Here is a 24,020-nt window from a genome sequence, read left to right on the forward strand (position 1 = left end):
AAAAACCTATCTACACACCTGGCAGTGACGGCTCCCGCCAAGGCAAGCTCCCTGCAACAGTTCATCAGAAATGGCCCAGCTAATGATCGGCTGGGCAGATAATCGGAGGAGAGTTAATTGTAAGGTTTCGATATGGCATCTTGTCAGCAGAGATAAGTTGTCACGTTTTCCACTTGAGCTGAAACTAAATGATTGTAAAATAAGTTATGAGTGTCCTTGGGCCTGTCTGCCGGAATGATAGCTAAGAATACATTCCTGGCCATCCGTCTCAAGCAGGCTGCTTGATATTTATGCGAGCGGAATGTTATTTTATTCCCCTCTGGTCATGCTTGTCAGCTCTCCGAGTGAAAAGTGAGGCGCGTCTTTGACTCATACTTCACGTACCGGAGCCTGGAGAGACTGCAGATTGTTATCATTATTGCTCATATTATATATTTTTTGGGGTGTGCGTTGAACATTGATGCCCGATTGGGAAGAACTAATGGTTGACACTGAGCGCACGGGACGGCAGCGGACCAGCCCATGCTGGCTCGGCATCGCACACCCAGGGGACTCCAAGTCCCTCCGTCAAAGTCGGGTTCGATGTGGAGTAATGAGGCGCTTGCTTTTTTAATTTGGCATGCCTTTCTTCTCTTCGCGTCCACCCTCCCGTACTTAGCTCTGTCGATGGTCGCCGGCTATCCCAGCGCCCCGTAATTGATACAAAATAAAATGCATTATTTGTATTCAGTCAGGAGGAGCGGATTGCGTCCCGTGGGCTGCGGCTGGAGCTCATTTACTGCGTCTGGGGCTGGGCTTTCCGGGCCTCTTCACTTTGAGGGATACCTTGTCAGGCAAGAGGAGTCGTCGGAAATGGAAAAGCACAGCATGGAAGCCTAGTACATTTTGATTGCTCATATTTTAAACCAGAGGAATTTAAACAACTCCTCTGAAAAGGGGGTTCTCAAAATCTGGAAGCCAGGGGCATTAATACAGCAGCTCAGGACCCAACTAACTCCAAATGTAGCTCTCTCTGCCCCACCCACCCCAGCCTCCAGAATAGCCCTGCTGGCCAGAGTTGTGTCTCCTGCCACAGCCCCCCTGACCGGCCCCCAACCAAGGGTCCTGAGGCTCCCTCGAGAGCTGGGTTCCCCTGTGCCATAGCAGGCCCCTCCCACAGCCAGACCACCCGGTCCCTGTACACACAGCCCCCTCGCCCCACCATGCACTCTTAAGCTCTCCCTACTCCCACTGACCGAGGCCTGGAGCATCTGGTTTTTCCAGATACTTGTGTTCCCATCCCACTCCATCTCCCGCCTCAGCCCCTCCACTGTAGACTTTCAGCCTCTAGGTGGCCACAGTGCTGCTGCCTGTGGAAGTAAATTGCTGAGGGGAGGCGGCGGGGGGGTGGGGGGTGGTGCAGAGGTGTTGGGGCACAGACACACAGACATGGGACCAGGAGGAGACAAGAAAGATGGACTCCACCTTCACCTGCAGAGTGGCCTCGAGAGTCACTGCCCCAGCTCGTCACCTCTAAACCCAGGCAAGGATGGTCCTCTCTGTGGGACCTGGGCCCATTACCTGGTGCACTACCAATCAGGCAGCAGGTGGGAAGTACTCCTGGATTCCAAAGTGTTTTGTGCCCATCAGTTACTTTATTCATCTTCCTACTTGTCTGAAATAGAATTTATGGGGCTTACAAATGCTGATCCTGCTTTTCTGTTTTCATTATGACAACCCTGTGTCATCTTAAAAGCGTATCTCCTTCTCTCCCTCCAGTGGCCAGGGCTCCTGTGTTCTGTTTGTCCCCAGCCCCACCCTGCCCCAGGGCCTTCTAACTCAGTGGTACTTCGTCTCTCTGTCACCCTCACACACTCATTCTCTGAGTCCTCATGGCCCAACCAGTTGTCCCAAGTCACATTTCTGTTTCTCAAGGGGACCTACAGGGCCAGCCGGTTGGCCTGTTCCACCCAGGAAGGTGGGCATACAGATGGCGCCTCACCTTACTTCCATCTGCGTGCAGGGTCACTTGCGTGAGCATGCAGTGACCTGCGTGCAGCTGGCGTGCCCACTGCACGCGTGAGCCCCCCCTTCACTCTCTGTTCCGATAACATGGCCCCAGAAAAAGAGTTCTTCATGAAGACATTGAGCAAGAAATTAGATAGGCATTCCTTCACTCATAGAAATCGGATCTGTGATGCAGGGATTTTGCCCTTTTCTTTTTTCTTTTTTTTTTTTTTTTTAAGATTTTATTTATTTACTTGACAGAGATCACAAGTAAGCAGAGAGGCAGGCAGAGAGAGAGGGGGAAGCGGGCTTCCCGCCGAGCAGAGAACCCGATGCGGGGCTCGATCCCAGGACCCCAGGATCATGACCCAAGCCAAAAACAGAGGCTTAATCCTCTGAGCCACCCAGGCGCCCCTTTTGCCCTTTTCTTGGTGCTGAACCTCAGGTGCCTGGCCAGAGTTGGCTCATGCAGCACTCCATGCTCATGCAGTGTACGTGGTGTATTTAAGGCTTCCTTATTCTCAGTGTGAGTGGACTCATTCACAGAGTTAGAAGCTCACCTTCAAACAGGTCCCAGATGGCTGGAAACTTGCATGCCTGTATTTTACCAGGAAGTCACCAAGTGCTTCTCTGTTACACAGCAGAAAACACCATCCACCTGTGTGAGTGCCCCTCAAAGGGACCTCAACTCCTTATAAAACTTAATGCCACAAATATGCATGCAACTCCCATTTTCATCCCAAATCTGTACCAGGCGGCATCCTGGTGAAGAGGCCGAAAAAAGTCCCTGCCTCCATAAGGTTCACATCACAAGAAGGCGTTCGTCACCAAGGACACAAGTGTGCCCTCCGTGGTGACGGAGCATTCCACATAGGGAACACCACCTGCCACGTGAGGCAGTAGGACTGGATGCCAGGCAGCCGTGGACAGTGGTTCTCTGGGGGCCTCTCTGGGGGCCTCTCCTTTGGGTTCTAAAACCCACACCTTCCTAGTTTCCCTGTGATCTGACAGGCGTCCAGTTCACTCCGGCTTGTCCACAAAGGTGGGGGCTGTGAGCTGTGTGGGGTGTTGCCAAGACCCGCGCAAGCCCACTGGGGCTTGTCCACTGATGGGGCTGTGATAGTGCTGGTGGCCACCGTGAAGGCAGGGCAGCGGCTGGTGGGGCAAGCTTGATGGGAATGGGGTCAGCCTTGACCAAACACAAGCAGCAAAGAGGGGAGAGGCTCAGGGGGCTCTGCTTTAAAGAGGATCAGAAATCAGGTGGTGGCTGGGCAAGGGCACGGGGTCACGGAGGTTTTTGTTAGAAACAGGAGGCAGTGCAGTGATACAGCACGTTTGATGCAGGCCAGAGAGGGTATGAAAGGCTGGGGCAAAGTCACTCCAGGAGCAAAATGGGATGGGAGCCAGTTCCCAGAGCGAGGAGGCCCCGGGTCTATGAGAACCAGGGACAGGAAGGAGGATGCTCTCTTCTGATTGTTGCTTTTTCGGTTTGGTTGGGTTTTTTTGTTTTGTTTTGTTTCTGTCTTAAGCAAAATGAAAGGTGATGTCTTTATGGGGGATGGAGTGAGGTGTGGGGCATTTGGGGAGAATGGAGGGAGTGTGATACAGCCTATTGGAGAGCAGGAAGCAGCTTTACTCCGGGAGCATAATAGATGGAAGGGCAGGCCCAGTGGCCCAGCCCCAGTGGGAATGAGGGTGTCTCTCCAGCAGGGCCTGAGCGCAGGCACCAAGCAGGTGGGGGGTGGAAGTTAGCAGTCAAGTTGGATGAGTGATCAGGAAGGGTAGAGGGTGAAGAGTGCTGCTGGATTAACCCTCAGAGTGTGGGTCCTGGTGTAAGTGGCCTGGGAGACCAAAAAATGAGACCCAGTGAAGCTGGTTTCCTGTGGCGGGCCTGAGTCAGGACCATGAGGGCGAGAGGGAAGGAGGGAGCTTAACGAGGCAGAGGCCTAAGAGGCCAGGATGCTGAAATGAGCGCCTAGGAGGAGCTGGACATTGTCACTCCTAAGTGAGGGTGGGGTGAGCTGCTGCTAAAACAGGGAGCGAAGAAGGAGCAGATGCCAGGGGTCAGTGGGTGTGAGCAGGCTCAGGGTCGGGGGATGGGGGGATTGCTTCATGGGGTGGGGCTGGAGGGGGAGTGGTCTGCAAGCAGTGCCTAGTGAGGAAGGATACCTGCCCCCATCTGTGAGCTTCCTGGGGGTGGAACGCCAATGCCATCACCTGGGTGGGGGAGCCAACTCAAAGCAGGTAAAGCGAGTGTTCCAAGAGGTTCATTGTCGTGAGGGGGTTCGCACCCACAGATCAGGAGACTGAGCCGGTGACGAGGAACAGAGCAATTCAGATCCTGCAGGTCTCTCCCTGTTGCCATTTTAGACCAGTCAGTTTTTAGTGGTGGGAGCTGTTCTGTGTGTCCTGGGACATTTTTTAGCATCTCTGGCTTCTATCTGCTCTATGCCCATACACCTCCACCTTGTCTCAGTCTGATAACCAGAAACATCTGTGGACATGACCAGGTGTCCCTGGGCAGGGGTTTCCAGTTGGGAGCCAGTGGTGCAGTGGAATGCCAGAGCCACAGGCGGAAGGATGTGCTGGTGTGGAAGGTGCCCATGAAGAAGAAGGCTGGAGAGACTGCTCGGGGTCCCTCGGGGAAGGCAGGTGTCACTGCTGCCCCAGGATGCCCCTCAGCCACTTCCTTCAGGAGGAGGCCCCTCAGCCACTTCCTTCAGGAGAATCAGAGATTTCTCCCTGAATTACAAATATTCCAAGATGCCCAGAAAACTTGGGAATGAAATCACCAAGTTCCTGTTAGTGACTTTAGGAACAGTTTTCTGCATCTGGAATGGAGGGAGGTTCCTGGACAACAACACATACATTTTGTTCCCCAGGAGGGTAAATCATGACTAGTATTTCAGGGAGTTGAAGTGACCTTCCAGGTGGATCCTGAATTAGGCTGTTGGAGAATTGCTTTGTGTGTGTGTAGACTAAACAAGGTAGCTTTTTAAGGAGAGAAAACATGAAGTGGATTTCCCTTTATTATTCAAAAATTGTCAAAAATGTGTGTCAGTGGGGCAGCCGTGTAGGCCTTCAATGAGGTGCTTGACGAGAGCATTCAGCACTTTCTTTCTGGGTAAGTCCGAAGATCTGTGAGCGGGACACGCACAACATGATGTCCCCCGGTCTTGTCGCACCAGTGCTCACCAGCGCTTCCAGCTCAGTGTTGCTGCGTCTGCAAGCTGGGGCTTTGTTTGGACTCCTCTCAGGTTAATGTGTTCCCTGGTGACATGTAGGTGGAGGTACCAGGTTGTGTGCTCAGCACGAGCAGGCAAGGCAGTGGTGAAGGATCAACAACATGCAGGGGGATGTGCCAGCCACATGAGGCACCAGGACTCCTTGGCCGTTGCATTCAAGGCCGTGTGCTGTTACAGGGCAGACAGAGGGAAAGAGTCTCAGAAGGGACTTACAGGGCGCAGACATAGAGCCACCCCATGTGATGGCAGCTGTTACTTGACCACATGTGACTCTAGTGTATGTTCTTAACATCTTGCAAAGAAACATGAGTGTGTGCCTTAAGAAGAAGTACCAGGTGATGGGAGGGACCTGGGGAAGCTTGCTGGGAATGGTGTCGACACTCCGTGCTCAACATCAAACGGAGGAAAGGGCATCTACAGCTGCGCCAGGGGACAGGCATGCTGGTTAGAGCCAGACAACTGGCAGACCTCCGAGTGCAGGGATGAGAAACATTCATCTGGGAGAGAGCAGTATAGCTGTGGAGTGACCAAAGAATTAGGGTGCACAGTTGGGAATGAAAGTGGTGCCTTGAATTGAGTGGTTGCCCAAGGGGCAGAGTGAAGGAGCAAAAGGCCAGCCCTGCCATCGCAGAGACCAGTCGTCCTTGCCTGTTTTCCTCATCTGCCTCCATGGTGAGGCTTCAGCTCCTCAAGGGTAGGGATGGAGGAACGGTCATTGGGACATTGGGACAGTTCCATTGCCTGTCAATGTGCCTGACACAGGGTAGGTCCCGAAGAGTCAGAGAATCAAAAATTGGCAGGTCTGCTATGGGGAGAGAGACAGCATGCTGTTTTTCACTAATAATAAACCTATGCTGCAGTTGTACGTGACATTGAGGGTGGAAGTGAGCTAATTGGGACTCCCTCTCCTCTGTGTGCATGCACAGAGGCCGAGCCACCCCCAGGACCCCTTCGTATGCGTCCGCAGACATCTTGATTTCTTTCCTAATGGATCAGGGTAATTATGGGATGAGAAAAATAAACTAGTAAAAAGCATGGACTTCTCACTTTGCTTTTCCAGAACCCCAGCCATGAAAAGTGGAGGATTTTAAATTCATAGCCTACAGTGATCCAGAAATGAAGTCTTTTTTTCTTTTTTTTTTTTTAAATGGGAGGTGGTACATTAGAGGAAACAGCCCCATGAACTTTTAATACTGCATGCTTTGGGGCCTTCAGTCCAGTGAGCTCACCTAAAAAATAGTACTTGTGGGACCTGGTAGGCTATTGGAGGAACATTGCTTTCGTATTTCTGCAAAGCTAGCTTTATAAGTGTTAACTTTTGCATTCTTTTGTCTTTTCTGGTCCCATGGCAGACACAGGGCTGGGCGACTCCGTGTGCTCCAGCCCAAGTATCTCCAGCACCACCAGCCCCAAGCTCGACCCGCCCCCCTCCCCTCACGCGAACAGAAAGAAGCACCGAAGGAAGAAAAGTACAAGCAACTTCAAAGCTGACGGGCTCTCCGGCACCGCTGAAGGTAAGGTTTCCCGGGGAGCTCAGGGTGAGAGTCTGCATTCCTGGAAATTAGTTTTTATTTCTCAAGCTGGGGAGGTCCCATATCCTTTGGACCGCACATGCATAGCGCTGCTGGTCACCACACGTGCATTCTGTGTGCCAGGCTGCCCCAGAGCGGCCCTTGGAGCTGCCTCGTCACTGACTGAGTCTCGAGATCATTCCACCAGATCAACTCTCTTCCCCTCTAGCAGTCATCATCTGGTAGACGGTAAACCTGGTTTCCCTGTCACCCGCCTGGTCAGGTTCTGGGTCTGACCCAGCCTCTGCACCCTGTACGCCAACTGGGAGGGGCGCCATATTGTTTTATTCTAACAAAGACAGTTCCCTTTCCTATTCTAGAAGTGTTTTCTAGTATTGGCTGGTCTTAATTCTTATAAGACAGCTACTCCAATCCTGGCTTTCAGCAACACATTATGATAAATGCTTCTTCTATGAGTGTCTGTCTATTCTTTTTGTTTTGTGGACTCTATTAATATTCCAGTTGTCACAGTTTGTCATGGCTTGTCTTGGTTCTCCTTTTACTTGTTGAGCCCTTAGTTTTTATTCTCAATGATGGCCAGATGTGATCTTTCTGAAGTCACTCCTTCAGATGGATTTACATTTTTTTATTTCACAGATGCAAAGTGGAGATGCGCATGTGTACACACACACACAAACACCCATTATGAGAGTGAAATTAATGCAGTTGTAGTCAATAAGCTGAAGAAATATGTCAAAGGAAGATAAAAAATTCGTAGCATCATTGTTTAACATGAATAGTTGTCTGTGACACCATCAATAGTAAGAGTGTTTTCGACACACATTCCACACAGGCATCGGAAATACTTTTATAACTTTATACGCTTTCTCTTCCTCTGTTTCTGCTATGCTTTTCCCGAATCCTCTACTTGATTGTTCAGAACTACAATTTGCAATGTTGGAAAAAGTGCCTTCTTCCCTCCTAGTATCCAGCCATGTGCCTGGAAACCCACAATGTGTACATTAGTAAGGAAGGAATGGAGTTGATGGTGTGTGCAGGGGGTTTGTTGTTCACATGATTCTGTGAGTTGAGTTGTGGCATGTTTCACGCATCTGAGAACTCGGGAGTTCAGAGTTTCCAGTGGCTTGCCAGGGTTCTCATGGTGGCGAGCAGGGAAGAGTCTGAGAGCACTTCTTCACATCTCTTACCCTATTGCCCCCCTTAGGCTGCCTGTCAACAAGTTTAGCCAGTAAAAACTGATTTTCTCCCATTATGATAAATAAGGATGATTCTGTTATATCAGGAGTGGTGAAAAATAATGATTATGGATCAGAGCACCCACCTAGACATTTCTGACCTTCCCAGTTGAAAAGAATGAGCTACAGATGCCCAGCGTTGCTGAGACTTTCAAACACTGCTTTAACAAAGAGCATCTGGCTGTAGAGGTGCACCGGTGGCCATGCCCTACCCAAATGGGAGGTTGGAGGTAAAACCAGGAAGAAGCCTGGAGCCTCATCAGTCTGCGTGACATTTACCCCATGTACCCCAGGAGAGAAGAAGGTTTGCTGTAGGAAAAGGCCTCCTATTCGTGTCACAGATAACCATCTTACTGGGTATGTCGTGTTTCTGTTGGACAACTTTTTTCAGAAACACCACTTGGTAGAAACTGATGATCAGGTCCACCTTTAAGTACATGACACCATTACACATATTTTATACTTTCTGCTTATATTCTACCCACCTCCTGATGGAGTGACAACTGTGTCAGTAAGATACAGCCTTCAGGTAAATCAGTGGTTGCGTGTTTAATAGGACCGCGGCTTCAAACCAGCATCCCGGTCAGCCAGGCATGACTCAAGAGAGGTTTTAGATGTGTCGGTGAATTTGGTGGACACCTGAGAAGCTCCCAGCCCATTTCCTGAGTTACTGGGATCATATCCTATGCTGAGCAATAGTGTATAATAAGGCTGAGACAGATCCTCAACGTAAAAACAACATTGGACCCTTTCATTAAAGGGCCTAACTGCTGCGATGGTGACGCAGACAGAAAGATGGACTCCCAGGCACCATAGAAACACCCAGATTAGAAATCGCCACAATATCTCAAGCATGGATGATGAGTGATGGTTGACGTGTGTTCAGAAATTCAACACCAGTGATCAGAAGGGAAGCTGCCCCTCACTGCCTAGTTCACAGTTACCGTGTCTGTAATACCAATGGCCATGACATCTTTCCGGTAGGAAATAAGGCAACAGATTCTCTATTAAAAGAAAAAAAGAAAAGGTATCATTTTTCCTAGGAAAGGTTACATACAAGATGGTAAATGAGTCATTTTTGTGAGAGGCCCTATATTTCATTATTTCTGAAGTACACTTTTTTTTTTCGTGTTTTAACATCTCTGAAGTCATAAGGCAACCTACAATTGAGAATTGAGGTCATTTTAGATTTAATGATACAAAATGTTTTGTAATAGTCTTAACAGCTATTAGCTCCTTTAAGTCAAGAGCATAAACTGTCTAAACATCTGTTCTTGAAATTAAAGCTAGTTGTATATGTTTTATTTTTAGAGGATATTGTTTAATTTTAATTATAAGAAAATATTTGTTTCTCTTTCCTGTTCTATATGTTCATCAACCAGTTCTATGACTGGTTGTTTCCACTGTATTCTTTGTTGACTGACCTCATAGTGAAAAGTTGAAATTGTAGATATCAAACGTTCTCTACAAGGTGTTTAAAAAGTAGTTGAATTATATCGTTTTTGACATAACCTGCTGGAACAAATGACTAGATTCAAAGGTCTTCAGAGTATAAGACAAATAAAATTCCACTGAAAGCTACTTTAGTCAGGGTCCTGGGAGAAAACATAGCACCCTCAAGCTGGGTCATTGAGGGGAGTTGACCCTCAATGGGTCTGCCTGCAGAGGTGTGGGAAGAGCTATGGGATGGTGCAGAACCCCAGGAGTGTAACAGGCAACAGAGGGGTCAGTTATCAGGACCCAGACAGAGAGCTGTTTGGGCAAGGTTAGGAGCTATGACCTTCAACAGAAGGACCTATGTTAGTCTGTGGTGACGCGGAGGGTAAGGGACCCAGGGGGACTGCCCTAACTTCATTCCCTTCCCTGACTCTGATTCTGCCTGACCCCTTCTTTGACTAAATCCTAGCAGAAGCCAAAGGCACCAGCCACATGGGTCCACCTCCAAGGCAGAGATGGCAGGAAGGTAGAGATGAAGCAGCAGAAGCAAGGCGGTGCTCATGCCTTTGATTGTGTCTCTCAGAAATCCCTGGGGAAGTCTGTGCCTCTGACCCTTGACTAAGTGCACTGGGTCAGAAGCCCTGCAAGAGGGCAGAGGTGTGTGCTAGCCACCATTGTTTTCTGGGCGCCCGGCCCAAGCCCAGCTGAGGGGCATGGTCAGAGCTTCCTGAGTGCACCTCTGAACCATTCCTCAGCCAGGTGCCCCACACAGGAACCCTAGACGCTCAGCCAAGCACCAAGATTCTGGTGCCAGGTATTTCTTACCTTGGTACCATGTTTGTCCAGAAAGTACGAGCTAACAGTATAACATTCTCAGGATCTGCGCTGCCGCAAAAGCCAGAAACACTGTCCACATGGGGGCTCTTGGTGCACCTGACAGAAATAAGGGCATCCCAACCAACGAGTTTGTCACTGGACCAGCATTCACAGTCATTGTCCCAGTTCTCTGATGCTGCAGAGCGGTGATAAACTCTACACCCGATGGAAGAATGCACTATGACCTAACTTAAGCTGAACAGTCATCTGCTTATATGTATAACTTAAAATGAATGGAGTGAATCTAGTAAATTATAGAAGCAGAGACTGTGATCTTTATACGTATAACATAAAATAATTCCTTAACTTTATAAACATTTTGAGTTCTGACGTCGTAACTTGATCAGGTGTGTGCATATATGTGTAAGCGCTGGAGGTGTTTGGATGATCAAGCCAGTCACTGGACTTATCTGGAACTATTAGTATCACTTACAGAGTCAAAAACTAGGGGCGCCTGGGTGGCTTAGTTGGTTAAGCAGCCAACTCTTGATTGCAGCTCAGGTCATGATCTCAGAGTCCTCTGATCGAGCCCTGAGTTGGGCTCTACGCTTAGTGGAGAGTCTGCTTCAGAATTCTCTCTCTCCTTCTGCCTCTCCCCCCACTTGCTTGCATATTCTCTCTCTCTCTCTCTCTCTCTCTCTCTGTGTGTGTGTGTCTAAAATAAAGAAAGAACCTGTGGAGTGGGGGGGGGAGTCGGAAATTTAAAATAATCCAACCCTGTCCTTGTGCTGTACAGGAGGTGTGAGGTACAAGCTGGGGCCGCGAGCTCTGACTTTGTGAGAGTGACCTCATGTATCGTTGAAAGCAGAGTGCCCCAGCAAGGTAATGGATGCCTCGTTGCTCCCAAGGCTCAGATCTGAGGCTGCTAACTTTGGGCAAGAGTAGACACTTTCTCACTGAGTTTAACTTTAAGCAGAACAAGCCTCATAGAAGCCACCGTCTTCTAGCCGTACCATAAAAAAGGTGCAGGTGGTCATTACGTTTTTAAAAAAAAAAAAAAAGAAATTTGCATATCCCATTTCTACTTGTACTCCTACTTAATAGACCCTTGAGAATATTGGATATTAAAATATTGGTGATCTTGATTTTAAAAATTGGATCTGATTTGTTCAGGATGAATTGCATTTAGGAAAATGTCATATGTTCAGATCTGGGCTCTGTATTCTATCATGATGATAGACCAGTGAAGATCAGTTCAGATGGGGGCAAGAAGCACAGGCATGGGAACTGAAGCCCATGACGTGGAGGGAATCTTTGAAGTACCTAGAAGAGCTATAGGGAAGGACAGGAGGAGCCTGGTGGCATGTGAACTCACCTGTCCTGAGTGGCCTAGGTGGGTTTCTTTGGGACCAATGGGTGGACGCTTCAAGGAGATAGGTTTGGGTTCAGATATTAGAAGGCAAACTTTGTAAGAGGCAGGGCACCTTGCCCCCTGTGGTGGTCACAGCACTGGCTGGAGGGGAGTTCGGCTCTGGAAGGGTGCTGACACTCAGGGCCCTGGATTTGTTTCCAGAACCGAGTTGAAGGGCGTGTGCCTGGAAACCCCTGGGCAGTGGGAATGATGCAGGTCTTTCAGGACTTGCCATGTTTTGGCATTGTCTCTGAATTGCCATAGTCTCTGGGCATCTTCTTACTCAGGGTCCAGTAGTGAGCTTACCGCTGCAGAAATGAAACAAAGAGCCCTGCATTCTCTGTGGTCCTAACTCTGGTGGTTCTCGTTAGCTCGACAACATTCATGCAAGTTTGCATCGAGTGTTAATTTCCCTGTTTCCCCAGTGAAAAGGTGGAAGTAGAGAGAGGTTAAGTGGCTTTCTTGTCCAGGGTCAGGTTGCTGGTAGGTGACAGAACTTTCTCTTGATTCTCTGCCTCAAACTCTTTCCACCAGGCAAAAAGCAAGTCTTTGAGGTATGTGGAGCGGCTTTTGAATCTAGGAGTGGGGCAGACAGAGTAGCTTCCTTGATATTTCTCAGATTCTATGTAAAGATACTGACTTTTATATGGATCATAACATCTAGAAGTTGTGTAGCAAAGATCTTTCTTTAAAAATGCAGAGCCAGTCTGGATTTACCGAGTCTTATTATAGGAGAGGGTATGCAGAAATCCTGTTGTGTTCCCCCCACCCCCTGCCACCTTGGGTTCACAGTGCTTTGTTCCAAAGGTCTCCGAAGGGAATTTGTTTTATCCTTCTCATTCTGATCCCTTGGTTGTTCACTCTGGGTCTTTATAGAACCATTGAATGGTTGATCCTGGATGGATATTGAAATATTACCTTGTGGAGGAAAGTCACAAACGGCCTCTCTCCATTAGGATAAGAGAAAAAGAAAAGAATTGCCCAACCCAGCTGCACTCAGTAAGCAATCAGAGGAAAGGGCTCAGCCTGTTTCCAAATTCCATTAAGTCCAAGTTGCAAGGGTCAGCCTGGATGGAGCTTTCCTCCCCTCTCACCCCGAAGAACCTGACATGGCACATCATTTTATCCTCTCAAGTATCAAGCATCCTGCACAAAGGAAGGACCACTCGTTTGGCTCCGGGGAAGATATGAGAAATTAAGACTCCGCTTCTCTCTCCCCCGAGAGGCTGTTAGAGCCTTAACTTGGAGCCAAGACACACACAAGAGACGACCTCCATTTACACCTTAAAACACCAGTGCTGGGGACTGAATTTGGCGAAAATGAAGTTTCGTCTTCACCTTCGCTTTAGCTCCGACTAACACAACAGTGGTTGCTATGCCCAGTCAGTGAATCTTTTACCTCAGGAAAAAAATGTTTTATACGTGAGGTGAGGTTTGGAAAGGTAGTCTGGCGAGGAAATAACCATGCACATGCATCGTCCAGTCTTGTTCCTGCACTTAGGGTTACAAGAAGGCGAGACCTGGGGGCATTGAAGCTCCGTTCCTCGGTGTCCATTGGGTTGTGTTGACTGTCATGCAGTTTGGGCATCACTGGGTCATTGGGGGATTTTCCATATGAAGATTGGGTGGGGGGGCAGTTTGTTTCATTTATTATGGAAGTGTCATACCACCATGATGTTTTTGTCCTTCCTCTCTCCTTGGCCACAGCTGACACACCAGGTAACACGCCGTGTTGCTCATGATGACGTATGAGGCCAGCATGGGGTCAGGGCCAAGGAACTGCCTTCACGGTTTGTTTCCTGTCTGTGTGGTTTTCTCATTTAATTTCATATTTGGAGGTGGCTGGAGAGGGAGGGGGGAAGGTTTATGAAACCTGTGCAAGCATTACTAGCACACATCACCTTGGATTCCCTCCTTTTAATCTTCAAGAACATTCCAGCAGCATCCCTCGGGTCTGCTTCTTGTTCTAATTTTGGCAGCTGCCTTGCGTCAAAAGAGAGGAAACAAGAAGCCTCCATAATCACCAGCCATGTTTTGTAACAATAAGGACTTCATAATTGAACTCCCTCATTATTAAACTAGTTAGTGCATCTGAATCTTTGAGCAGTTAATCAGAGTGAATTGGAAAACCAGTAATTCAAGCTTTTTCTGGAAGATATTCCTCGAGTATAGCCACTCAGAGAAGGGAGCCGGGGGGCTGGGTTTCTTCACCCTTGATCTGGAAGTCAGAGGAGATACCACGTTTTCAGATGGACTCACTACTCCCCACCAACCAGGTCTTTTTTCCAAAGCGAGTTCTCAGGTTGTAACCCCAGCTCTCACGAGAACGGACTTGCTGGATTTATACAGCTCAGGGTTTACTCTAGACGTGGACATGATAGATGGGGCACCGTGGACTCCAAAGCTGTCCTGCAGGGTCCCATCCTCCCAGCATGCTCGAGCTGCAGGTGCCCACAGCTCCTTTGTAGGAATCGGCGGGTGAGAAATAAACAAAGATGAGTCGACCACAGCAGGAGGAGACAGAACAGAGGCTCCCAGTCATCAGGCACTGACAACAACAGAAGGGTTTTTGATATTATCTTTTTTTTCAAGTACACACAAACTAGAGAGTTAGATTGAGTTCCCTGGAAGTGCATTGGTCACCTGCTTGGCTGTCACAGTGACGGAGACAACCCCTGCCTTCAGGATGCCCACCATCTGGTGCAGTGCCCACATCCGTAAACAGGCTGCGGCCACCGAGCAAGGCCCCTCGGGCCCTTGGGGTCCCCACAGGAGGCTCTGCAGAGGAGCTGAGCTGCTCGTTCATGGCCTGTTACATGGAGAAGGAAGTCTCTGGTGCTATAGAAAGTCAGGGGGAGTACAAGAAGGGAATGGTGTTAGAACAAGGGAATCTTATTCTAAGGCAGCTTGGGGGCCCCAGGGTCTCTTGCCGTCCATGAGTGAGCAGGCATGGGCTCACCTGTGAGAAATGTGGACTCCTTTGAAGGTGCCATTCCCAAAGGACAGGGAATGGGACAGACCTCAATGGCCCTTGTTTTCCCTCAAGTTAGGGGTACTGTTCTGCAGTGGGGCTTGGTTGGCAAGAGCTGCCCACAGCCTCCAGGGTTCACTGACAGACTGTGAGGCGGCATGTTTCCTCCTGGAATGCTGCCTCATCTGGGACACTGAGTCACCTGAGGTTTATCCCTCAGAGTCTTTTTCTTGACGTTCTCAGAAAGTCCAAGCTGTCAGGATCCTTGGTTATTGCTTAACTCTGCGACAACACAGAGACCGCCCCCCCCACCCCCGCCAGCTGTGAGCATTGTGCTTGACCAGGGCCCCTGAGCTGGGAGGGGCAGAGCCAGTGCCGTTCCGCTGGGGCCTTCCTGGCCATTCCAGTTGCATGGCCACTTTTTATACTTCTACTTTGCTGCATGACTTTTGTCACAAAAAGTACCAGAGGAAAACTGACACTGTAATGCTCAGAAGAAACATGTGATGTTGTGTCTGAATCTGCCTTGGCCTCCCAGGGGCCTCAGATGCTTCCACCTGGATGATTCCAGGGCAGACTGGCCCCTGGGAGGTTCTAGCCGAAGATGCCGTAGCTCCCTTGCAGCGCAGGCGGGCATGAAACACACAGGTCGAGGGGCCTTCGTTCCTAAGGATGTAAAACAACATAATAAAGATGGTGACCAGATGCAGAACTGGGTCTGTGTAGAAACAACTTGATAAATGGGAAGTAAAATCAAATCCGCATACACCTTATGTGTCAGGCAGCTGGGGCCATGACAGACCCACAGATGGGCAGTTTAGATGGTGGAAATCCATTTCTCCCAGTTCTGGGGGCTGCAAGTCCACGAGCAGGGCGAGGTCTTTCTGGTTCTCAGCAAGGATTAGATTCCCAGCTTGCAGAAGCCGCCCTCCCACATGTCCGCATGGCCTTTCCTACATGTGCTCGCTGCCTCTTCTTGTGAGACCACTAAGTGCACCGTGAGAGCCCCTCCCTCTCCATGCCAACCCTGGTCACCTCCCGCCTTCTCCATCTCCAGCACCATAGGCTTCAATGGATGAATTTTTGAAGGACATAAACATTAAGGCCATACAACCTGGTGAATTCCTGTTTCTGTGGGCTGCCGTGTGCCCTCCTGTGCCACTGAAGGAAGAAGACACTCTGTGGACTCAATCACGCAAACCAAGCCTGTTCTCCCCACATCTTCCTCCCCAGGGCCTTAGGTCCCTTGCTAGGATATGTCACGAAGTGTAAGGGAAGGAAGCCAGGATTGATTCAGTGCCCACTCTTGAGCGTGTGCCCTCATTGCAGCCTGTAGACAATGTGGTGGTCTTAGGGGGAGTGGGTAGGGGAGAAGGTTGTCTCCCGTTTTCATGGGTGAAGGACAAGGTTCAGGGAGGTAATTGGCCAAGATCTGCAGATGATGTGAATCTGAGGTCTGCCTCTGGCCTCCAGACCTCGTGCTGTTCACCTGCACCAGGTCCACCTGGCAAGGACCTCAAGGGCTTGGCATGAGGAGGAGCTCAAGGCAGGGCCATGCCTGCCACTCCCCACTGTGGCCTTTTAAGAACTCAGAAGCAGCAGGGTGCCTGGTGGCTCAGTTGGTTAAGCCTGACCCTTGGTATCGGCTCAGGCCGAGATCTTAGGGTCTTGGGATCAAGCCCCACGTTGGGCTCTGCATTCACTGGGGGGTTGGCTTCGCCCCACCCCCATTCATTCTGCCCCTCCTCCTACTTGTGTGCATGTGCTTCCTCTAAAATTTAAAAAACAAAACAAAACAACTTTTAAAAAAACTCGGAAGCAGTGATTCCTTTGCCACTCTTGACCTCAACATCTTTCCTCAGGACCCCCGTGGTGGCACAGCTTTTTAGCAAACACTCTCTCATGTGTACCTGTACACTCTGGTACCTTCCAGGGAAATTTGGGAGTCACTGCTTCAGCCACTCTGCAAATAGTTGGAACATGCAGGACTCAAAGACAGGCTGTCTCCTGTCTGTGACAAGGGGAGATCAGTCTTGAAACTTTCTAAAACTTAAGGATGTTTAACTCCCTAACACGGACACAACAAATCCCTGTTTTTGTGTTCCTTCTGAGGATGATACCTTTTTGGGGGGGATAGGGGGAGTGACACAGTTTGAAGATGGAGGGCAGAGAGAAACCCTGGACGAAGCCCCCCCACCAATTGCCTGAACCCCACCTTGCTGGATTCAGGTATTCATCAGATGTCTGCCTCACGTGCTTGTGGGGTGATCGTGGCACGCTCCTGTGTCATTGGGTCATGTTAGAGAGGCTCCAGAGCAGGTGTGGTCTTGAGGTAAACTATTGCTTGAAGAAGCTTTGCCAGTGCCCTTCTGCTTTCCAGCGGCATCCCTTTCCGTCGGAGCCATGTCGTAGGCTCCAGGCTCCAAGCCCAGGGTGTCATCACCCATGAAAGAGGGAGGCCCCATGAGCCCCACAGCAGGCATCGCCACTCACACACACACACAACTTACCAAGGGCTTCCTTTGTACTCAGGACATGGAGGAAATTGGCCATATGTCTGTGGGGTAATGGGCTCGGCTGCAATATGAAAATCTCTCAAATGGTTAAATTCAATGACATTACATCAGAGTTCATGAAGAGCGACAGCTGCACACAGTTTAATTCTATTTAATTTTTTTAAGGGGGAAAAAGCAAAAGGGAAAATGTTTTAGTTTCTCTTAAGCTGATTTCTCTCTGCTTTTGCCTTAAAAGTGCCTTTCTAGTTGCCACACAGTGATGTGATCATTATCCGCCACCTCGTCGCCGTGCCGTCCCTGCGCGCAGGAAAATACAAAAAGAGAGAGAGAGGGAGACCAGGGGAGCTTGTGAAGTATGACTTCCTATCCCAAGACTCATTGCCTGCGATTCGTAGCGCTTGACAGTAATGATCTTATTACAGTACTCTGGACCTTGAAGAGATTTCATGAGGAGAGAGAAAGGACAGGCCTCCGTGTAATCAAGTGGTGCTGAATATTCCACGCGTTTTTGATCACACACTGATTGGGCACAGTTTTAGCCCATCTTCTAGTCAATTATGCATGGCCCCTGCGCTCTCAGAGAGTCAGAAACATTGATGGCTGTTGTCTGGGTTTTGGCAGGCAGCCAGGGGTTTGAAGTGCCTTGCACACCATCATCCCAGGATAAGTGCTTTTTAGTTGGAATTGATTACCTTTCTTTGGGTTTTGCTTAATAGCAAAACTGCATTTGGAGAGGGCTTCAGGTGAAAAATGGACGTATTAGCCATTTAGAGCATCTGAACTCCCAGGCAATCCTTGGGCTTCCCTTGTTTCTGTCTAATTTCTGTTTAATGATACGACGTTTGGTAATATTTAAGATATTCCACATCCTTTGCCGCCAAGCACACATGTTGAGCGTGGAGGGCAGGTTGGAGTACATGGCCACCATTGGGGGTTTCCAGGACAGTCTGGGGGATGCGGCTCCAGACTCTGAGGGGGTCTCCGCCAGTGAGCTTCCATCCTGGTCAGAAGGCATTAATTACCTAGAGAGATCTGTGTCTGCAAGAAAATAGATGGTGGGTTTGTCCTGCAGTTGACCACCTCGTCATAGGTCACTATGGCACGCTCTGCTGGTTGATGCCTAAGAGAGCTGTTAGCTTGGGGCTTATGCAGTTGTGTACTTCCCATTATTGATCTCAAAGCCTAGTGATATTTGAAAGGATGAGATTTTTCCTACCAGAATGATCACTTGATATTGTCCATTATGAAGCTAACACAGTTAAGCAAATGATAATATGCCTAAGAGACCACAGTTATGAACCAGGTTTTTTTCTTCCCTGTGTTACCCTCAGAATTCTGGTTCTTAGTGTGTAGATGGTCTCAGAATCATCAGATAGGAAAACATCAAAGTTCTTTTTAAGTGTGTGTGTGAGACCAAGGAGTTAGACATACCAAAACCCAGTGGAGGGGAAGGGGGGAGTTGTTAGTAGATGTTTCTAGAAATCTGTCCTGAGCCTACCTCTAGCCATTGACATAACTGACACTGGAAATGGGAACTATGCCATTTTGCCATGGGGTCCCTCAGTAACCTGACTTGACTCTTCTTAATTGAGTAAATAGGTAGCTTTGTTCTTTTTTCTTGGTTTTCATTTAGAGCTTTCTTGCTTTCTGCAGGTGGGAATAATTTTCCTCTTCAGTGGCTCTCTGCAGAAGCCATGCATCTCTGTAGCAAGGTTACTAAACAGCCCTAGGAGAACGTACCAGAATCCCTAACTCCATGTTCTCTGTGCACGTGCACAAACAGAGGGTTTTTTCCTTTCTCAGTCTCGTGAAAATAAAATTATTTTCTTTCAGTGCACATTGAGTGATGATTCTTGAAAAGAGAAAACCTCAAAACAGAAAACCAAAGTTGACCATCACTGATGGTCAGAATTGCCCCCGATTGTTGACCTTTGCATGGTGTGGGCAATTCAGCCTTGTTTGTGGCCTCTCAGCCCCATGGGAATCTCTTATTCACATCCACACTCCATACTGTGGCGTATCTAGGGCCTTTCCTAAGGCATAAGTTCATGTAAAATAAAGGATTTTATAATAGGTTTTCAAAAGGATATTCCTTGATTTTGATAAGTTCCTATTCAAGCCCTTAAAGACTTTTGTCATCTTACCCATTGCTACATTTCAACAGGTTGATAAAATGTGTTTTTATAACAACTGGAACATGCCAAATCCGCAGTTAGCTAATAATGCAAGTTTTAAAGGCCATAACTTTAGAAGAGCAGGGAATACAGTATGATGATCTCCTTTCAGCCTGTAATTTTACCTGAAAAAGTGAGTCTAGTGTTTGCATTTAAAGCAAAAGAGTCAATAAACTCATACAGTTTCATCTATGAATGCAGAATAGCTCTTGTAATTAACCTGCAATTTACCCTGAACAGGCCAATCAATTGATGTAAACAATTAAAGACCAACTGCTTTCTTGAAATCTGCCCCACCCTCCTGACAAACATTGGTTCCTCACAGTGTTGGGAGATCAGTCTCTTAAAACTAGGATACCAGAAGGAGGGAGGGAAGGATTCATCTAGTGGTTGGTGGTTTGGGACCATTTTCTTAAACAACTCATAACAGTGAATGTAAGTTGTATTGTCTGTCGTTGGCTCTCAAGGAGTGCTAAAGACAGTATTGACAGCATCCTTCCCAGTTCTGCCAGCGGGAATGGGAAGGGACACGGACATGGTTTGGCTGTTTTGTTTTGAGCAGCATAGAACCCCCCTACCCCCACCCCACCACCATGAGCACTCATGGAGGGGAGGAAATGAAGGCAGCCCTCAGCCATCATCTTCTCCAAACTATGCATGGTTCCAGAATGGTGGTAAAGAGCCACTGGTCTTCTTAAATTTTGAACATTTGAAGATGAATATGTTGCTGGTGTTAGTAACTTGTTACCTTCTATTTCTGATCACAACAGATCAGATTAGTTCACCCAAGAGGATTCTTTGTCCCAAGTTCCTTTCTTAAAAAACTCTAAGACATTATTTGAAGCCATTCATTTATAAGCCAAATCTAGTTCTTGGTGTCACTTTTTTCCCAAACCTCAAAGTATTCTGATTCCCCCCTCCACACTGTCAAAATCAATGAGTACATTGTGTGACTGGGATGGAACATTCCATAAGCGATCAAGGTCTGCATCAAGGAAGGGCATTTACCCCTGCAAGGCCATTTGCAGGCAATTTCCAGGGAAGCAAGCTGGGAAAGGAAGTATGCATTAGGAGAGACTTGGGGCTCTGGGGATGCTGGGGCCACATGGGGGTGGGACCTAGGGGCCGCAGGGGGAAGCTGGACCTGCAGCTGAGATGCTGCCGGGGACCAGGGCTGGAAAGGACTCCATCCAGGCAGGGCTACTCTGTCGGCAGGTGAGGTCGGGCTCCATCCTTTGCTTGCAGCTCCTCCCCCCATTTTCCTCGTTCTTGCGTCTGTTCTCATTTTACTCTTTCTTTCTCGAACTTCCTTTATCTGGGACTTTTCTTGCTTTTTTTCTTATTTTCTCTTTCCATTTTTTCTGATCTATACCTCAGTAGGCACATTTTTCTCCTTTACTTTCTTATTTTCTTTCCTTGTGTTTTGCTAATTTTTTAACTTTCTGTGTATCATGAGGAAATACATAACATAAAATCTGCCCCTGTAAGCTTAGGGTTCATTGACATCAGTCAAAGTGTCGCCTAACCATCACCGCTGCTGATTTTCAGATCTTTATTGTCGCCCCTTTCTCTGGCCCAGGGTGACCTCTAGCCTACTTTTCGGCTCTGTGGATCTGCCCGTGCTGGATACGGTCTGTAAATGGGATCATTTAGCGTTTGTCCTTCGTGACCGGCTCCTCACACTCTGCCTGTCTCCAGGGCTCACCATGCACACATGTGTCAGTGCTCCCTTCCTTTTTAATATCGAGTCATATTCCATTGTGTGCACAGACCACGTTTGGCTTACATGATAACCTGCTGATGGACACTTGAACTGTTTCCACTTTAGGCTGTTGCGTAATGTCGCAGTGAACATTGGCATAAAATAGCTGGTCCTTTTTCTCACTTTTTTTTTATAGCGTTTATGGAAGAGCGCATTTAACTTTTTGAAGAGTGTCCGGATTCCCTTGTTCCTTACATTGCTCTCTGCCTTTCCTTTCTTTCCTCATCTGTACTATGGACTTGAAGGACCTCCCACAGTTGAATGAATCAATTTTTGTCTCCCTCTTAATTACAAAGCTAAATATATATGACTTGAAGATGTGTTTGAATCTTTTCCGTTTTCCTTTTTAAAAAGCTCTGAATGTTTTTTAGTTCAAAGCTCCTTTCATTGGTTTGGGAGTGTTGTTGGACTCCCCACATCTGCTGCTTGAGTGGATCACACCACCCAGCATCCTGAGCCCACAGGCTCCCCCTGACCACACAGACTCAGAGCCGCAGGCCAGCGTCCCCAGGGGGTGTGCTCCTGTGTCCACACACCTGCCTGTCCTAGGCACAGGCATTTCTCACTATGGTTGCTCAGACCCCAGCATGCCCCTCTGCAACTTCCTAGTAGTGAGCAACCAGGTGGGTTCATGAAACCTTAAAGACAAGAGATGATTATTCCTCACTTCTGCCGACTACTTTGACCAAGATGAGCTTTTCCACTTCCCTTCCGAATTAGTGACCACAGCTGTTCGCCTTTGCCCGTCATCCCGCTGCAGCAGAACCCATGTGCTGGGTCAGGTGTCCCGGCCTCCACTGCCCTGTCCTCCTCACAGCACTTCCCAGGACTCAAGTTCTGGTCTCTGGTACCCGTCACTTCATTTTCAAGACAACGTGGGTCTGGGCACTGGCGCCCTCCTAATTCCTGTGCATTTTGCCTGCGCGTCGTTAAAAACTTCCAGCCTGGCTCACGAAGGAATGCAGCCGATTGCTATGGGCTCCATGGTTGTATGTTTCTCTCTGTAAAAGCTCAGATACTGCTATCTGTTCTGTGAACCAAAGTTAGTATTAGAATAGAAGCTGCTGTTTTCAGGACAAGTCAACACCCTTGGAAAGCCCTCGTCCCTCCCTCTCCACTCTGCCTGCCTCTCCTTCCAGCTACCCAGGCCAGCAGGTGCAGTGCCAGCCCCCCAGGGCAGCCTCTGTGGCTCAGGCATTAGGACAGGGGCCCACTAGGACGGCTTGTTCTGCTTCACAGTGTCTAGGGCCTCACTTAGAAGACCAAGTCTGGAGGCTGGAAATCTCTGGATTGGTTGTCAGCTACTTATGGGTGCCTGTGAGGACCTTCACAGGGTCTGTCAGCCAAAACATCTGCACATGAGCTCTCCACATGGCCAGGGCTTCCTCCTGACACAATGGCCAAGCACCATAGGAGAGCCATGTAGCTAAGAGGAAGCCATGTTTCCCTCTGCGCCTGAGCCTCAGGGGACACACAGTGTCACTTCTCCTGTAAACTGTCAACATGGTCACAGAGTCCCACCTAGGTTCCAGGTAGGGAAGTAGGCTCTGTCTCTTGCTTGGAGTGTGGCAAGGTTCTAGAAGAGTGTGTGAACCTCAAACACTGCTGCTCCCATTGTGGAAAAATCGCCATGGGTAGTAAATAAATACATGCTATGTCAGATTGTGGTCAGTGCAGTGGAACAAGATGACGCGGAGCAGGAGGACTCAACAGTCCCCGGGGAAGGGCAAGGTTATTTTCTGAGGTGGGCGAAGGGGCCAGGAAGGCTCCCTGAGGAGACCTAGGAGCAGAGACCTGGCGGAGGAGGCGAGGCTGGGAGCAGGTGGTCCGCTGGGGTCCGCATGTTCCTGGCAGAGGGGTCGCATTCCCATTGGAGTTACGGGGGCCTCAACAAACTCATCACTTGTCCCTGGTCAGTCTAGTGACCTCTGTGCATATTTATGTTCCGCTGTATTGCTGACTTTTACCTTGATTTCAGTATCGTGATTTTTTTAGTGGTAAAATAACAGGAAAAATCATTTCATTTTATTTTTAGAGTTGTTATATGTTTATTTCTCCATTTCTTAGTAGAAGAGTCAATATAAAAATATTTCAGTATCCTCTAGCCTCTTCCCCACATACATTTGTACTCCAGTATTATGGGATTTGCCCTTTCCAAGCAGCACTGGGCATCTAGAACTTGTACTGCCTTTAAAGGTGCTCCAGAGACCCACTGAATACAAAGGGATGCTTGAGAAAAATGATCATTTTTCTGCATGCTAAAGAAAAAGAAATACAGAAGAAGTTCTTGAGTATTTTATTCTGTGTAGAATTATTTTCAGAGTTGGGAGAATGGCATTGGGAGTTTTCCAACAGTGGGAGGAAGACATGAGCCCTTAATAGTGAATATTCTCCTTTCTAGTGCTCTTAAGATGAAGGCAATCACATAAGGTTATCTTGCTTCATGGGTAATTAAGGCATTTCACTCTGTGATCCCTTATTCTAATGAAGAAGAAGAAATTTCTCTTTTGCTGAATTATTTCTTACAAGGGCTTTATTTCTGCTCATTGCTCCGATTTTGCAAAGTGTTCCTTTTACTTGTGATTGTCCCCTATAATGTCTTATTGGACTGTGAGTCAGAGGGAAAAAAAAGTAAAGATTCTCCACAGAATCAAACTTTTTAAAAAATGCTTAGAATCTCACTGCCCACAAAAGCAAAACAAGCAACATGGCAAGCATCCAGTTCCCTCTCTTCTCCTTCGGCTGTAGCTACACTTTGCTCACCTGTGGCGTTTGGTTTCTTTGCCAAGGACATGGTGGATCCGGGTAGGCAGGTGGCTGTGCATGAAGAGAGGCTGGGGAGGGTGAAAGTCGTGGGACCAGGCAGATAGAAGCCACTTAGGAATTCGGGCTCAGGAACCATGCGTGCTGGGTTTGAATTCGGCTCTACCTCTTG

At 48.3% G+C, this 24,020-nt stretch overlaps 1 protein-coding gene across 1 annotated transcript in view; it reads left to right on the top strand.

The window, feature by feature from the left end:
* AGAP1 (ArfGAP with GTPase domain, ankyrin repeat and PH domain 1) overlaps positions 1–24,020 on the top strand; it is a 514,946-nt gene that overhangs the window by 381,092 nt on the left and 109,834 nt on the right. Inside the window, 1 exon segment of the mRNA XM_032355251.1 lies at positions 6,584–6,745. Within this exon segment, the coding sequence (XP_032211142.1) occupies positions 6,584–6,745 (162 nt within the window).

Source organism: Mustela erminea, chromosome 8, assembly GCF_009829155.1.
Source record: "Mustela erminea isolate mMusErm1 chromosome 8, mMusErm1.Pri, whole genome shotgun sequence".
Taxonomy (NCBI): domain Eukaryota; kingdom Metazoa; phylum Chordata; class Mammalia; order Carnivora; family Mustelidae; genus Mustela; species Mustela erminea.